The sequence below is a fragment of the Wolffia australiana genome, chromosome 2 (genome assembly GCF_029677425.1).
Source record: "Wolffia australiana isolate 7733 chromosome 2, ASM2967742v1".
In the NCBI taxonomy this organism is placed as follows: domain Eukaryota; kingdom Viridiplantae; phylum Streptophyta; class Magnoliopsida; order Alismatales; family Araceae; genus Wolffia; species Wolffia australiana.
Window position 1 is genome coordinate 3,540,464 of NC_135836.1, and position 16,516 is coordinate 3,556,979.

The window sequence follows — 16,516 nt, forward strand, 5'->3', positions numbered from 1 at the left end:
GAGAATTTGAGAATATGTTATTTACTGAATTTTGTGATGAGAAGGGGATCACACATCAATTCTCTGCCCCAAGAACTCTTCAACAGAATGGATGAGAGGAGGAATCTATCTTTGATTGAAATGTCCAGGACTATACTATAAGAATATATGGTAACGAAGTCCCTGTGGCAGAAGCTGTGAGCACGGCATGTTACATTTAGAACAGGGTGGTCTATAAGATAATGATAAGAATGAGGAGGATATACCGATAAATAAAGAGATTAGTGAGAGAGAAAGAACTACAGATTTTATAGAACCGGATGTCAAGGAGGAAGTAGATCAAGAGATGATTGAACTTAGATTGGAACTAAGAAAAATCAGACTAGCTAAGGACCACCCACGAGAGAACATTCATGGCAGTCCTGTTGATCAAAATAGAGGTCGATTCACCTTTAGAGACAATGTAGATTTAGCCTCTACATCTCAAATTGAGCCAAATAAAGTGGATGAGGCTCTAAATGATCCGGATTGGGTAAATGCTATGCATGAGGAGTTAGCCCAATTAGAAAGGAATAAGGTCTGAGAGCTAGCACCAAGACCTAAGGGTAAGAATGCCATAGGCACTAAGTGGGTGTTTAAGAGTAAGTTGAATGAAAAATGAGAAATCAGTAGAAATAAGGCGAGGCTTGTTGCTCAAGGGTATGTCCAAATCGAAGGAGTCCATTATGAGGAGACACGCTCCAGTGGCAAGAATTGACGCCATTAGGATATTACATTTACTTTTACATTTTATTTAATTTGATATAATAAAACTGGTGAAATGCAAGAAGTATTATATTTAGATGAAAATAATTTTATTTTTTAAAAAACATTTTTTGTACTCCTGAATTTATGATTATTTTACTTTGAGTTTTTAAGAAATAAATATATTAAAACAAGTAATCATGCCAAGCCCAATTGTCCCAATCAGTAGGATGTTGGATTTGCGATTGGGCACACAGGTTGAGATGTCCTTAGGGGCCTTAAGACATGCTAAAATAAGGACGATGTTGTGGATGGTCCATTTGTGCGATGAAATGGAAGAGGAGTGTTTTAGGCATAGCAATGAGGAGGATTATTAGCATTTTTCATATTGGTTTTGTACGTCTAGTTGATATAATATGAATGAACAATAAATTAAAAAGAGGGAGAATCAAGAAATGGGCAGAAGATCACACAAACCTCTCTTTGAGTGGTGATTTTCTCTAGGCCCTTAATAAAACTATGTAAATATTGAATGTAAACTCTGGATATATAATAATGGACCTCAAGAAACTGTTGTTTCAGTCTCCTTGCCATTGCTTGGGCAAAATAAATTTCGGTGCATCAATGTTCTTATGTCAAAATATCTTACTCGAGGATGTAAGAAACCATCCATTTGATCCATGCACATGTGATTTTATCAATTGTTTTGAATGTTGTTCTGATTTTTTTTATGGGCTTCCCTCGCATGAAGCACATTATTTTCATCTAAATCAAGGTGTAAGGACCCAAAGTAGGTGGCATTCCTGTACAGAGGCCTGCACACTTACTGCGTTGGGTGCACATGCACACGTGCCCATTGGGAAACTCCGCATACTTGGACTTTGGATAGAAACCCAATTTTGTTGCACGAACACCACATGCATCACGAGTGGTGATGCACAAGGCCAATGCCTTCATGGTACTCGTGCTCGCCAGCATGAATACACTGCGGATCAATCCAACACTGGAGTGCCACTAACCAAGCGTGGGTTGTGCCTTGTCTCTATGTTTCTATATTGGCCTTGTGACCCATGTAATGGATACAACCTGCATGTAATTCCCCTTGTGTTTTTCAAGTGTCTCGATGTTCTGCTATGGACTAAACCTACCTCTCTCCGTAACCCCAAGACATCTTAAGCATTGCAAATAGACTTCCGATGTACAAGTAAAGGTCACTCAAAGTTCTTGCCCATGCATTGAGGCCGGCAAACATTCAATCCGAGCATTATTCTTAGCTTTGGATTTGTCCGCGTGACAGAAGGCGAAAGAACCAAACAACCTGTTCATGTCCCAGATCTAAAAAATAGCTTCTAGGTCGAAAATTGGTTCAGATAAACAAAAAGTTTCCTCTTATTGACTCCGTTAAAAGTATGTTTGATATAGGCATTAAATACTTTTTTTAATCAGCCTTATATTCTGGTCCATGTTGATACTTGGTCTTCTTATTTTCTCGGACTTTCCTAAACAAGCAATCTTTAAATGCACCCAAGTCATGTAGTGAAATAAGATTGAAGAAAATATGCCAGATTAACCAATTGCCTTTAAGGAAGTCAATTTATCAATAAATACCCAAAATAATTCAAATCATAATTCAAGTGATTATGTTTGTGAATTACATATTTATTCAAGAACAAATACATAATCTGCATAATTGTTATACTTTCGTAACTTAATATGGGATAGTGGCACATTAATGCACAGATTAATCTGCGATTATCATTGAAAATAATATTAGAAATATTTAAGTTTTCAGTTGATTGAATAACTAAAATCTGGCCTAGAGCGACCTTGTTAGAGATAAAGCAGTGGACTGAATAAGGTTTGGGGATAAGTGAAGTATTTTCATATCTTTCTTTTCATTGATGTGTGTGTGAGCCTGATGGTATATTTGAGATGACTTGAAAATGTTGTAAAGTTCTTTATCAAGTGTTTAGATAAATAGTAATAGTGTTTCTTTTTAGATGATATAGATAAAAGATAGAGAGACATGATTGTATTAATATTTATTGATTCTACGAAACCTAGATTGGTATTGTGGGTAGATTAATATCTTAAAATAAGTTATCTATATATTAGGACTTGGTAATGGTATTCTTGTATATATATATATATATACATATAAAGTTTCAGTATCTTGGGTTGAATATAAAGAAATAAGAGTTATTTGACAATATCCAAGAGCTTACGGGGCAGAGACTAGGGGGTGAAATTAAATTTGTGTCTGATTTTATCTGTTATGTACTGCCATTATTTAGAGAGACGTAGGTTTTTGCCTAGATAGTTTATTCAAGAGATACCATGAGATTGAGGCCCTAGATAAAATATAGCCTCTGAGACCACATGGGGTATATCATAACTTGTGTAAAAATAAAGTGTCAAATTCCTCTTATAACTCATCATTTATACAAATATGTCATATTTATATCTTAGCTTCTAATAAATGCATATCAAGAGATACTATGAGATTGAGGCCCTAGATAAAATATAGCCCCTAAGATCACATGTGGAATATCTTAACTTGTGTAAAAATAAAGTGTCAAATTCCTCTTATAACTCATCATTTATACAAATATATCATAGGTATATCTTAGCTTCTAACTAGATGCATATGATGTCGCATTGCTAAAACAATTCGCCCTCTGCTCGCAGGTTTTTAGAGACGCTAGACAAAAGTTTGAATTTTGAAAGGTGGTTGAAGGATTTTTAAAGTAAAAAAATTTCTTAGCTCAATTAGTTTTATTTATTCGAAAGATTAGGATAGTTAGTTTGAAGAATAAAAACACCAAAATTATTATCCAAAACTACTTAAACTAGGTGAAATATTTTGATTAATTTGATATCTTTTATTTTTGAAATTTGAAAAATCCAAAAAATTAATTCTCAAAACACATATGATGACGCTTGGGACGTTATTAGTCAAAACTGGAAAATTTCACTGTGAAAAATGTGAAAATAAAAGCATTTAAATATAGTGCTAAGGGGACGAATGAGAATAAAATGGAATCTGCTTAATCAAGGATAAAGTCAAAATAGGATAAACTGATGGAAAATAATTATCATTGAATGAATGTCAAAATAGTTTTATTCATGATTCCATTGTTATTCATTTGAATTTAATTTTCTGATGTTTAGTGGGGCCAAATGGTCTTTAATTTATAAATAATGGCCATAACAAGTTTACTGCATAAATAATATGTTTTATGCATATGACGTTTTACTGGGATGTTATAAGCTGCATAAAGGGGGAAAAGCGCTAAATTCATTATACAAAAGCGAATCATATTGTATTGTTTTATATAAAATAAAATTTTATATTTACAGAGTAATATTCATTGAATTCCCATGGATGCACAATTATACAACATGTTAGTAGCATTATAATTATACATGAAACCATAAGTAACCAATAGATTTCATAAGGGGAACCAAATGGTAAATAACAGTTTCTAATTATGAATTGGTTTAAATTTTCTGAATGGTATTTCATCAATCAATGTTAATTTGATTTTATAACAAAATACATATAATTGCATTGAAATATAGTTTTTGATAAATATTAGAATAAATATGAGACTTCATGTTGTTTGAGTATAAACAATTTACTTTGTAAGATTTTTGAGAAAAAAATTAAATAATATATAAATAGGGAACAACGCTTATTTAAGCAGTCAAGTCAGCTAGATTTGAGAGCACCTCCCTTTCTCCACTCTCTTCAATACTCAACGAAAGAGAGTGCCTTCATGGTCATAATATCTTTAAGATTTTTAAGAAGAGTTGAAGAATAAGACGTAGAGATCCATGCGCCGAGTGATCGCATGGATACTTCTAGAAGCCGGACGCGTGAACGGCTTCAGAATGATCTCAGAGCGACAAAGTCAAGGGTGGAACAAATTTCCCACAAGGTACATTCGATGTTTGATTTTAAAGATTGATTATGAATCAATTGTCACGCTTCTACATCCATGGAATCATGTTTTCCATGGACGAATCAAGGCACCAAATCCAACAATACCAACATGAAAAATAAAAATTTATCAGCTTTGATTATTTCAGAGAAAAAGATAGACTCTCCAATAAAATCTTCCACAAATAATATCTGGAATTATCAATAGAAGAGGTGATCATAATTCCATGTATAGTTCTAAATGTGATTATAATTTCGGAGAAAACGATAAACAATTGTTTACTAATAGCTTATAAACTACATAATGGACAATGATGCAGTATGATTGGTATTTCACAATTAGAGAATACCTAGAAAATACATCAATTGTCGAGTCATATACCATTTAAAAAACTCAAAAGATGAATCACAATTATAAATACGACTGAAGAACCTAGGGTACCACACGCCCATTTCTAAAATTAATAAAATGTAAGATTTTTTAAAAATAATATTATGGAAGGAAAACACAAGGGCATCTAGTACTAATGTAATCTAAGGTTAAAAATAAAAATAAATAGAAAGCATATCTTCAAGTAGAAAATGTCACTGATTGCTACTTTATCTACTTCCCTTATAATATTTAGCATTATAGAACAACCTAGAAGTTTAGAATTACTTCACCATCTTTTAGACCACCAAAGAACTAAACCTACAAGAAGATCGTTACATGAATGAACACTCAATGGCATTTAAAAAAGTAATAGAATCTAAGTTTTAAGATTACATAAATGTGATATAATGAAAGCATAAGGACAGTTCCAGTATTAATGGAATCTGAGGATAAAAGCAAAATACACATGCTCAAAATAAAGCTTAAATTCATAAAATATTCATTGAAAAAAATGTTACTGATTTCAAATTTAACATGGTCCAAGAAGTTAGAATTACTGGCTCAACTTTTAGACGACAAACCTAACTAAATTTACGAATAGTTACATGACCGAACAACCAAGGGCACCACCACAAGGGCATTTGTAACATTAACAACATGTAAGGTTTAAAATAAAATAAATGAGATAACTTGAAGGCATTTGTAACAGGATTTATTAATTGAGACACGCGAAATGACTGACTGTAAATTTAAGTATCTACTTTAGACATGAAAATTCACATCATAATACAGCCCAAAAAGTTAGAACGAGTGAAGTGGAGAGTATTTACATGACAGAGTATCCAGGCCCACCGCCTCCTTCAGGTACTGTCCACTCAATGTTTTGAGTAGGATCTTTGATATCACAAGCCTAGCGCACAACAAAGAAAGAAAATAAACTAAATAACTAGAAAACCATTAAAAATTATACTTTTCAAGATTAAATGATTACAATTCATCGCGATAAGAGATGGAAAAACGTTCATTACAAAGGCTGGAACTTTATTTGCGTTTTCCATTTTCGGGTATTTTGCAGAACTATATTTGGGTAAAACTTTGAGCTGTTGGCCAAGATAGAATTATAATCCGATGACTATGGAAGAAGATTTTTAGAAGATATTTTTGCCATTATGGTTGACTAAAATTTCTTCTATCCTGAGCTAGTTTAAGAAGCAGTAAGATGAAAGAAACTGCAAAAGTTATTTTTTCACACATGAATTCCGGATAATAACGCGCTTTAAATTCGTAACTGATTTAGTAATCCTGACAACCATCTCCTCTGAGTTTGATAGACAAACATGATAACTTGCAAAGAAAGCTACTATCGTGAACAGAAACCATATCCTATGTATAAAACAGATACAATGATTCATGAGAAAGATGGAAAACATCGAAATAGATATTTTTTTCACAGATAAGAGATCTGAATAATAATCCGACTTCAAATAATTCTAGATTTTGTATTCTTTAAAACTAATCCCCTTGAGGTACTCAATAATTGTGAAAAAACATGATACTTTACCATGGAGGCTTCTATGCTGGACTGAGAAGCCCAAGAAATCGTAGAGTGTGTACACAAAAGATAAAAATATTTATAGGTACCATGGAAAAGAAAATGATAGATGTTTTTTCACACAGGTATGTGATCCTAATCCTTATCGGGATCAAAGAAATATCTGTTCTAGAATGAGATAGCCGGATAGTGTTTTATATTTTCCAAAAATGAAGTATAAACAGGATACCTTGCAATGGAGGCAATTTTGGGCATTAATCTGCAGTTTTGATTTCCCCGTCTCATCGGTGACATACCTGATATTTTAGTCTTGAATCAGCCTCTAGGTAATAACATAATAAGTAAAGATATCTGGAGGTTCGACTATTCAGAACAACTTACTCATAGACACGAGCAGGACAGTAACGTGATTCGGGTCCACCGTAGATTGGAAGGTTTACCAGCTCAGGAACCGCAGGATCCTTCAGCCGAAGATGGGAGGGCTGGTCATGCTCATGGTTTGTGTTACTCCTGAAAAACCATCAAGATAAAAAAATGGCTATTTATTTTATGAACGAAAAAGAATGTATTAACTCGGTGTTTAAACCACAAAAAAATAATTGAATATTATTAAATGTCAAAATATGGAAAGACGGAGGAGAACTTGATTAAGATTATTGATGGATCACAGGTAAAACGTCAAATAAAGAGAGTTCAAAATGGATAGAAATGAATAACCAGACGGGAATCGCTTGCGGGAAGTGATTGATGGACTCGTCAGCCCCTATCAGTCAGCCTTCATTCCGGGCAGGATGATGACAGACAGCACCGTCTTGGCGGGGGAAATCGTGGCGGCATGGAAGCGAAGAGGAACCACTGCATTCATATGGAAGGTGGATTTTGAAAAGGCATATGATTCCTTGGATTGGGGCTTCCTGTGGGCAATGCTGCGCCGACAAAGATTCCCTGAGTTGTGGATCCAGTGGATGAAGCAATGCGTGACAACCCACGCGTTCTCTATCCTGCTTGATGGACGTCCACAAGGGGGATGGATTCACCCGCAGCGAGGGCTTCGACAGGGGTGCCTGTTGGCGCCACTGTTATTTGTCATTGCCGTGGACGCCTTAGCCATATGCACTCAGCAGCTCTATGGGAGGGGATTGCTCCAGGGATTCCAAACTCCTAGCCAGCCCCTGGGAATCCCTTTATTGCAGTATGCCGACGACACAACGTTCTTCATCGAGGGATCGGCTGAGGCGGCGGGGACCGTCTCCACTTTACTTGACATGTTTGCTGATTTTGCAGGTCTTCGACTCAATCGGCAGAAATCATCATTCGTGGGTTTTGGTATGACACCGGAGACGGAGCGACGGTGCGCAGCCACTCTTGATACCCCCATCGACACCCTCCCAATCCGTTACCTGGGGCTCCCTCTTTCCGGGGGGCGGATCCGGGACCGAGACTGGCAACCAGTTCTTGAGAACATGGAGCGGCGTCTGGAAGGATGGAAGTCTAGACTGCTGTCCAAGGGGGGGCGGCTGGTTCTCATCAAGGCGGTGCTCTCGTCCATCCCAACCCACTACTTGTCAGTATTCCGAGCACCAGGGGCTGTCCAGACCCGCATGGAATCCATTATGCGGCGCTTCTTCTGGAAAGGCAGTCAACCAAGGGATTGTTGGGGAGCAGCGCGGGTGGCTTGGAAGGACATATGCCGACCAACCAGATTTGGAGGCCTAGGCATTCGAGACATTCAGCTCTCCAACCAGGCTCTCCTGTCCAAATGGGTCTACCGTATGCTCCACCCATTGGACTGCTTGACGACTCAGGTCATTCGAGATTCCTACGGAGCCTGCCTGGATAGGCACAGCCTGGGCAGACTCCAACGGCAGCCGTCGGCGTTCTGGCGAGGAATATCACAAGTCTCCCAGCTGACCTGGCAGCACTACACCCCCCAACTCGGCGACGGGGGGACTTTTCGCTTTTGGCTCGACGATTGGTCGGGTCACGGGAGGCTAAAGGAGAAATACCCCCGCCTGTTCGCGCTAGCACAGGATCCGCGCGCCGCGGTCTGGGTGTGCTGGCACGAGGGATGGTCGCCGACTTTTCGAGGGCACCTGTCAGATCAATGACAGAGGGACCTCCAGGAGTTGAAGCTTTCACTGGGGCAGCTTACGCCCACCGAGGACGGGGCCGACCGGGTCGTATGGCGGGGAGCAGTTTTCTCCGCGAGAACGGTATACTCACGGCTCTGTCAGTCTCACTCCCCGGCTGTCTGAGACCTCCCCGGGGGGTGTCGCCTCATCTGGAAGCGGAAGATCCCCTTGACCGTGAAGATATTTGGCTGGTTGCTGCTGAGGCGTCGACTCACTACGCGAAGTGTACGACGAAAATGGAGACCGGGGGAATCAGCCGAGTGCGCCCTGTGCAGAGGGGAACTCAAGGACTGCGACCATCTGTTCTTCCGCTGCCCCCTGGCGCGGGAGGTGTGGACTACGGAAGAGATCCCGGGTGTGGCCACCCGATCGGTAGAGTCCTTCTGGACATCGCTCCGGGGCGGGCCATATCGGAGTGAAGCCGAGTGGCAAAGACTCTTTGCCATCCTTTGGACCTTGTGGCTTCACCGAAATGAGGTCATCTTCTGGAGTCGACTACCAGTAGCTCTGGCAGTCATACAAGACGCCAGGGCTCTCGCTTCAGTGTGAGGCCGCGGCATGTAACCGCGTTTCGCCTCTAGGCATCCATACCTTGTAATGATTTACATAGTTATGGCAATGGGGGCACCGTCTTACGGGTGACCCCCTTTTTCGTTTCAAAAAAAAAAAACCAGACGGGAACATCCAAAATTTAATAAAATAAATCACAGATACCACATGAGAACAGTTGGTTAGGCCAATGGATCTCAAAAGCATCCATACCTAAGCAAAAAATAGGGTGATGAATGATGATGAAACAAGTGTCTTCATGAAGAGATAATCAAGATTGAAGAACTGTGTTAACAAGAATACTTTTTCATAGATGTTAAAAATAGATCTGGAGAATAGATCATCAAATGGTGGATAAAATAGGGTAACATCAAACCGAATGAACATAAACAGTCCATTGAACATGACTAAACATCCAACTGTTGAATGACAAACAAAGATAATGCTAAATGGAGGACATTGGAAATATAATAAAATTACATAAGAGATATTAAAGTAAAAAATTGACCAAGTTAATGTGCACAAAAACATGCACACAAAAACATCAATACAACTGAAACAAGTGGCTTCAGGAAGGGATCATAAGATTTATGAGATATGCTTAACAACAGAAATAATTAACATGTGGTTTGGAGAATAGAAAAAGTTGTGGAAAAAATGAAGGAAACAGCTTCGTGGCATAAACACAACTAATCAGTTGAATTCAAGAAAAGGGAGATGATAAATTACATTTTAAAAGTACATGTCTAGCTATTAAATGAGAGGAAATTAGAATAAAAGTGTAAATCGAGGACATATTCAAATTAAGATATAGGTAGACAAAAAGATGAAGATAAAGAAACTTGGGGAAGGAATAGCCCGAAAGTTAAAAAATAAATCAGAGAAATTTAATAAAAAAATTGTTTAGGTAAATGAAGCAGAGAAACATCAATTGAAAAGCGAAAGAGTTGAAGATAAATCATAAATTAGGTAAAATAATAATCAAATGATTTTTGATAAGAAAGAAAATGATACATTGGCAATGTGACAAACGAAAAAGTTAAATAAAAAATATGATTTTTTAATAAAAAGGGAAAAAATCAACACAAAATAATGATATGAAAATATTGTCTTTAAAGAAGCAGAGGAAGAGAGGTAACACAAAATCACCTGTACAATGAAGTTGGTACATCAAAAGAAAGTATTCCATCAGCTTTGGGGTACTCTATAGGCTTGTGTAGACTGGCGACCTGAAGATAAAAGGAAATATTATTACGACATGTTTCATACAACATGTTTCGTGGAGTGGATTACATCTGTTGCTTTGTGATCTGGTTTACTGTGCTTGAGTGTGAAGGGTGATCTTCCTCTGAAAATATATCTGAACACAAAAGCATTTTGATTTAAAAGAACAAAGTTGATTGAAAAGAAAATCGAAAAACAATACCTCTCTACAACAGAAATAGCCAGACCAGGAACTAGTCCATACTTGAATGCCTATTTTTAGGATGAGAACAGAAACATTACTGAGTTGGGGCTTAAAAAAATTGATTAGTGGTTTTGATTAAAGAGTCCAGACAGAACTATTAGCTTGAAAATTAAGCTTACAGGTCGATAATTGCGTGCTTTGTGGAGCTCTTCCCAGATCCACGACTTCTTCAGGCTATCCCAATACGTAGACAAATCTGCCTCTCCTTTCAATGATTTGAAGGATGCCTCAGCTGCTAGCATTCCTGAGTAGAAGAATTCATATTAAGACTAGTGGAAACATAGTTTCCCCAGATTTTAAGAAATACCAGTATACACTAAACTTGTTTAGCATGAAATAAGTTTTAGACAGATTGAAACTTGTAGAGTGTAGATGGTACAAAATGCTTAAATCATTGAAGAATGTTTATGAAAAATCCATTTGTATACTCCATAAAACTGGAATGGCTTGGAATGGCATGAATGCAAATTGTAAGTGACTAAATTATCCAACTGTCAGACTGAAGATAAGAGATTACTTATTTTAAAAGGACAATTAAAAGGGAAACTGTGTAAGAAATATAACACTCAAAAATAAAAATTTCACGATGTACATAACAAACAGCCGACAGTAAAACACATATACACATGCAGTGCCCAACAGTTGAACAATTTCCAACACGTGAAAATATTTTGCAAGAAATGCAAATGTTTGTAAGAGAGACAAGCAAATGAAAATTTTGAAAATAAACTCAAATGAGCAAATTTTGCATGTATTTATATACACACCAGGAACAATCAACTCATCAATCAAGTTGAAATGGAATAAATTTCTACTTAATGAGGACTTTTCATTAGAGGGCAACACAACAGTGAAAGTCATAATGTGTAAGAATATCAAATGAATGCAACCTGATTTCATTGCCGTGTGAGATCCTTTTATTTTGGGTACATTGAGGAACCCAGCAGCACAACCGACAATTGCTCCCCCAGGAAAAACTGGGTAAGGGATGGACTGAAATAGACGAAGTATGAGAAGTTCCATAAAAATAATTTTAAGTCGGAAGGGTCACTGATTTTGTGTGATCTCCCCTATCTCTCTTAAAAAAAGAGGAAGTTAAAGGATTCATTTTTTGTCACTGGAATAACTTGAAAGCTTCTTGCCAATTCGTGAAACTTGACGAGTATAATTTCAACTAGCAGGACTTTACTAATGCAAATGAAACAAAAAATGATCAACAAAGCTTAAAAATCCTTGTATGGTGCCTGATATTGTACCAAACAGATGGAAAGGGAACTAGAACAATAAAACGTCGAAAATGAAAAAATTAACTATAAATCATTTGGGTCTAGAAAACGTCCCAGAGCTAAAATGATGTCCATGTGTTGTAGTATACCAAGTACTACCTGAAAACCACCTTCATTAAGTGTTCGTGCACCATATTGGAGAACTGAACCACCTTCCAAAAGTTTCCTGATCATAGGATGATGCTTGAATTTCTATTCACAAAGAAAATATGTGAGGATGGATATGTAAAACTGCATTAGTGTATTCAAAGTACAAACAAGTTGATGAATCTATCCACATTATTGAGGGTAAATGTAAATAAATTAGACACATTTCAAACCACATATTCTCTAAGAAAAATTAGTATCCACCAATTGTGAGACAAGTGGATCCTCCATAAATATACCGCATGTATTCACAAATAGATAGGGGTTACCAGTAACAGGTATTCAAATGCCCCGGTTGTTTTGAGCATCTTCACCAAACTTTTGAAAGTCTCAACAAAGAGAGTGCAACGCTTAAACGGAATCGCTACTATGTAATATGAATCCCAACCCCTTCAGGGCTATTTGATGTGACTCTACCCAGAACATATAAAAGGGTCAGACGTGTTTGGTCAATGTGACAGGCGTGTGGTCAATACATAAAGTGAGTCTATTAATTTTAAGGGTGGCTCTCAACCAGAAGAGGCAGAAATTTTCTTGAATTTGTTGCAGGATCAACCTTGTCTGGATTGTGGGAAGCATGCCCAATCCACATGGTAGGGTTGGGCGAATCCGACAAATCTTGTGCGTTCTGCCATATCTTCAGTTCTACTCTATCATTCCATCTTCTTCCTCGTATTCTCTCCACACCTCAAGACCACTTTTCTTGGAAGATCTTGATTGTTGTTCAAGGTCGTCCCCCACAGTTCTTTTGGGAGGCATATCCGTGTTTTAGTCATTTTCCTTGTGTTTTCCTTTTAAATACTTGTACCTCTGCCTTTACAAAGATCAGCAAAGAAGTAGTGTCCGGTTCTTGGTTATATCCGGTCCTTTCAGTCTTTTATGACGCCCTGTACCCATGATTTTTTCACAGGGTCTTCAGCTGGTTGCCCCTTTGGATCAATTTCCTCTTCCCTTTCCAGATCGATCTCTATATGATAGAGACCATTATGTTGGTCTCTATTCAAAAAGGAAAATCTTGAAAGACCGAAAGGGTAGATTGATATATTGGAAAAAATGTAGATAAAGTTTAGTGGCAATACAGCCCCATATCGCCGGTGTTCTCCTTATTGAAAGCATCTTGTGTGCCCATCGTCCCTCATCCTGATTGGCCACTCGACATTCCCTGTATCTTTCCGCTTCATCCTCTTCTACATTTCTCTAATGTAATCAGCCCTTGAGGGGTTACATTTCCTTGCCTACCCCATGGTGGGCTACTTCTATTCACAGAGGTTGGGGATCTTGCTTTGGATTGATCACCTCATCCCTCTATAAATCAATATCTCTATTTTCCCACGCCCTCATTCAACAGATGAGCCTCGCTGTTCGTATCAGCATGTGATAGTTACTGCAAATCCCAGGTTGGCGAAGCATTGATTTTCAGAGTAGTCCAATACCAGTTGCTAAAATTCGTCCTTGTTAAGCAGGTCTCCTCCAGCATCTCCTGTCTCTCCTTCCCGTGAAGCTAGGGTTTATGACAAATCGAATTTCTCACAGTAGCTGGTTTAAATAAAAGCTGGTATAGTTAAGTAGGCTGGGCCCATCAATCTTAAATTAAGTTACTTATTCTCTCACGTGAGAAAATAAGTAACTTACCTTTTTGTCTCTCAAGTGAGTCCACTAATATGAAATGGCCCACATGCAAATAGAAAGGGCAGAAAGAAAATAAAAACATGAAACATGGAGTAAATGGAATAAGAACAGCTGGCTAACACTAATCTTTAGGTTAATGTGCCGGGCGTTTTGCAGGGGATGAACCTGTTAGATTCCTAGTCCACGGTCTGCTAAGTAACAATAGCCCTTTAATGTGAACCCCAATATTGAAGAGAAAGAGAAGGAGAAGCATCAGAGAGTCAAGCATCAAAATGCTTTAATCTCACCAAAAATAAAAAAATAGCAGCACTCTTCAATAAAAGCCATAGATGTTCCCGATCAATGCCTCCTATCCTTGTCTATAGGGAGTGATTCTCAGCAGTTATATTTTTAAAGCAGTCGTGCTTCTTAGCCTGCAGGTGCTTGACAATGCTGACGCCTTTTTGACAAAAGATAGGTTCTTAAAGGAACCTTACCAATGAGACTTTCCTTTCCTGAATCTTGTTTCGTGTACCTTATATATTGAGGGATGTTGCTAGAAGCTAATTAAATATTAGTTTGGTTATTGGGTAAAGTCTAAGCCATGTAGACTACTGTGCATTAATCGTTAAGGCGACCAGACTTGAGGAAGTAAGGGCTTCACGTCATCTTCTCCCCTAAGGTATGTTTAACTAAAGTAGCAAAGGCTCTTTGTATTCCGCAGTCACAAAAGTAAAGAAAAGCATCAATAGAATGCACCGAGTTAGCATAGAACTATAATCCAGCATTTTATGAACTAAAATTTAAGCTCCAACCTGAAATTCATCATACGGGCTCAAAAAGGGATTCTGATAATCCAAGCCAACAACGAGGCCGATTGACACCTAAAATAAAGAAATGATAAAACCCTTTTAGTTGAACATAATTGGGAATTTTACAATTTATAGTTATTTAGGAGGCAATACATCAACATTCATTTGATAAAAAAGTTCATTCTAATTGTTCTATATCAGGACAAAAGTCAAAATAAAGTAAAAAATTGAGTTGCAATTTAACACAGATTGAGGTTTTTAATATCATCTGCAGTAAAGAGTCTTCAGAATCCAGTTTTGAGGACTTCAGGTAGAAGGCAGACGACTGCAGAAGGGTCCAGAAGATCAGTTCTACAAGAAGAGTTCCGCAAACAGAATTTGACTATTTCCTCTTGCCTTCTATTGATTTCACCCTATAGAAAATTTTTATTTGCAAACTCAGAGATTTCTACATTTTTCCTTTTTCAAGAACGTGAGAGGATTTTCATAATTTCTTGACTTGTGGATTTTTCTTCCGTTCTGCAGGCACAGGCAACAGAATAGTCCATTGAGAAGCGAAACTCATTATCTAACATATAGCTCATGCAATAGAATGATACAAAGAAACAAGGTTTGTATCGTGAGAAGAAAGGATAGACGGCTGACAGAATAGACATCATCAAGAGGAAGAATGAGAGGGTGATGGAATGGATGTTGCCAAGGGATAGGGAATCTGACTGGGTGGACATTGTCAGCAGGGTCTTTGGCGGAATGTACTAAAAAGAGTTCTTTTCCAGCCCCCCCCTAAGAGGACTGGAAGGAGAGGATTGAAAAGACAAAAATGTCCTCCAACGGCCTAAATAAATGCATTGGGATTTACGTGATGAAAATGGATCTGAGTCATCCTACACTTAGTACAAATTTTCGGATACGATTTTGTTAACGGAGTACACATGTGTATGTCACATATGCACACAGTTTGAGCAGATATGGTCATGTGGCTAAAGTGTACCTGTTTCCTGTCTCCCTAGCTTTTCCCTTCAAGTGGCTAAAGTGTACCTGTCTCCCTATCTTTTCCCTTCGAGGGCTAAAGTGTACCTGTCTCTTAATCTTCCACTTTGTCATGATATCAGCGCCGTTGATCTCAAAGGATGAACGATGGCACTCGTGATCGACAAGGGGCCAATTTTTTTTCACTATCAGAATGACCAGGGAGTCAGAGTAAGAGGCGGCAATCGGAGACATTTGTGCAACCCTATATCTTGCTGTTTGCAATTTTTTCTTCCAAGATTCTGTGTTCCTGATGCAATTGTTTCGCTGTTATCTGACTATCAGTCTGTCACTATATTCATATAAACTAGTATGTAGGAGAGCCCGGACATCTTACCTATGCTATTAAGAAATGTAACCTTTATCGGGGGCTATAGGAAACAATGAGAGGTGAATGCACTGGTCCGGTAGGATGTGTAGTACATTAGGAGGAAAAATGGTATCCACATCGTCCACGAATAGCACATCACAACCTGTTTATGGGCCATAACCTTTACTATTGAACTAAATACACCCAGAATATATTCAGGGCTTGGAACTCTTCAGCAAAATCTTATATGAAATAGTGCGGAGAAGATGATGTTCTCTTCAATTGTCTCTTATATTCAATGCTCCCAGAACTAAGTCAATCTGATACGCGTTATTTCAAGACTTACCGAAGGCGGAAGCTCAGATCTGGTCAACGGAGGGTTGACCAGACCCAGTAATTTGGGCGGGAAAAGACATACCTCGGACGCATATAAATAAAGCTTGAATAGCAAATAGGGTAACGGGTTTTTCTTGATCTTGAAGTCTCTTACCGGGTCGAGAAGGGTGGAGCTGGCGATCGGCTAGAGGAGCTAGGCGATCGACTTCGCAACTGAACTTCGAGGAGGGAGGAGTCCACCTGAGGCA

General features: G+C 38.1%; 1 protein-coding gene across 1 annotated transcript in view; it reads right to left on the minus strand.

Moving 5' to 3' along the window:
• Positions 1-5,701: 5,701 nt before the first annotated feature.
• ETFQO (electron-transfer flavoprotein:ubiquinone oxidoreductase) overlaps positions 5,702-16,516 on the minus strand; it is a 34,622-nt gene continuing 23,807 nt past the window's right edge. Inside the window, exons 10-19 of the mRNA XM_078591688.1 lie at positions 14,597-14,665; positions 12,126-12,218; positions 11,631-11,733; positions 10,860-10,984; positions 10,699-10,748; positions 10,566-10,632; positions 10,422-10,501; positions 6,973-7,101; positions 6,821-6,887; positions 5,702-5,949 (exon numbers count right to left, since the gene is read on the minus strand). Coding sequence (XP_078447814.1) covers positions 5,866-5,949; positions 6,821-6,887; positions 6,973-7,101; positions 10,422-10,501; positions 10,566-10,632; positions 10,699-10,748; positions 10,860-10,984; positions 11,631-11,733; positions 12,126-12,218; positions 14,597-14,665 — 867 coding nt within the window. The 3' untranslated portion in view covers positions 5,702-5,865. The remainder of the gene's footprint in view (positions 5,950-6,820; positions 6,888-6,972; positions 7,102-10,421; positions 10,502-10,565; positions 10,633-10,698; positions 10,749-10,859; positions 10,985-11,630; positions 11,734-12,125; positions 12,219-14,596; positions 14,666-16,516) is intronic.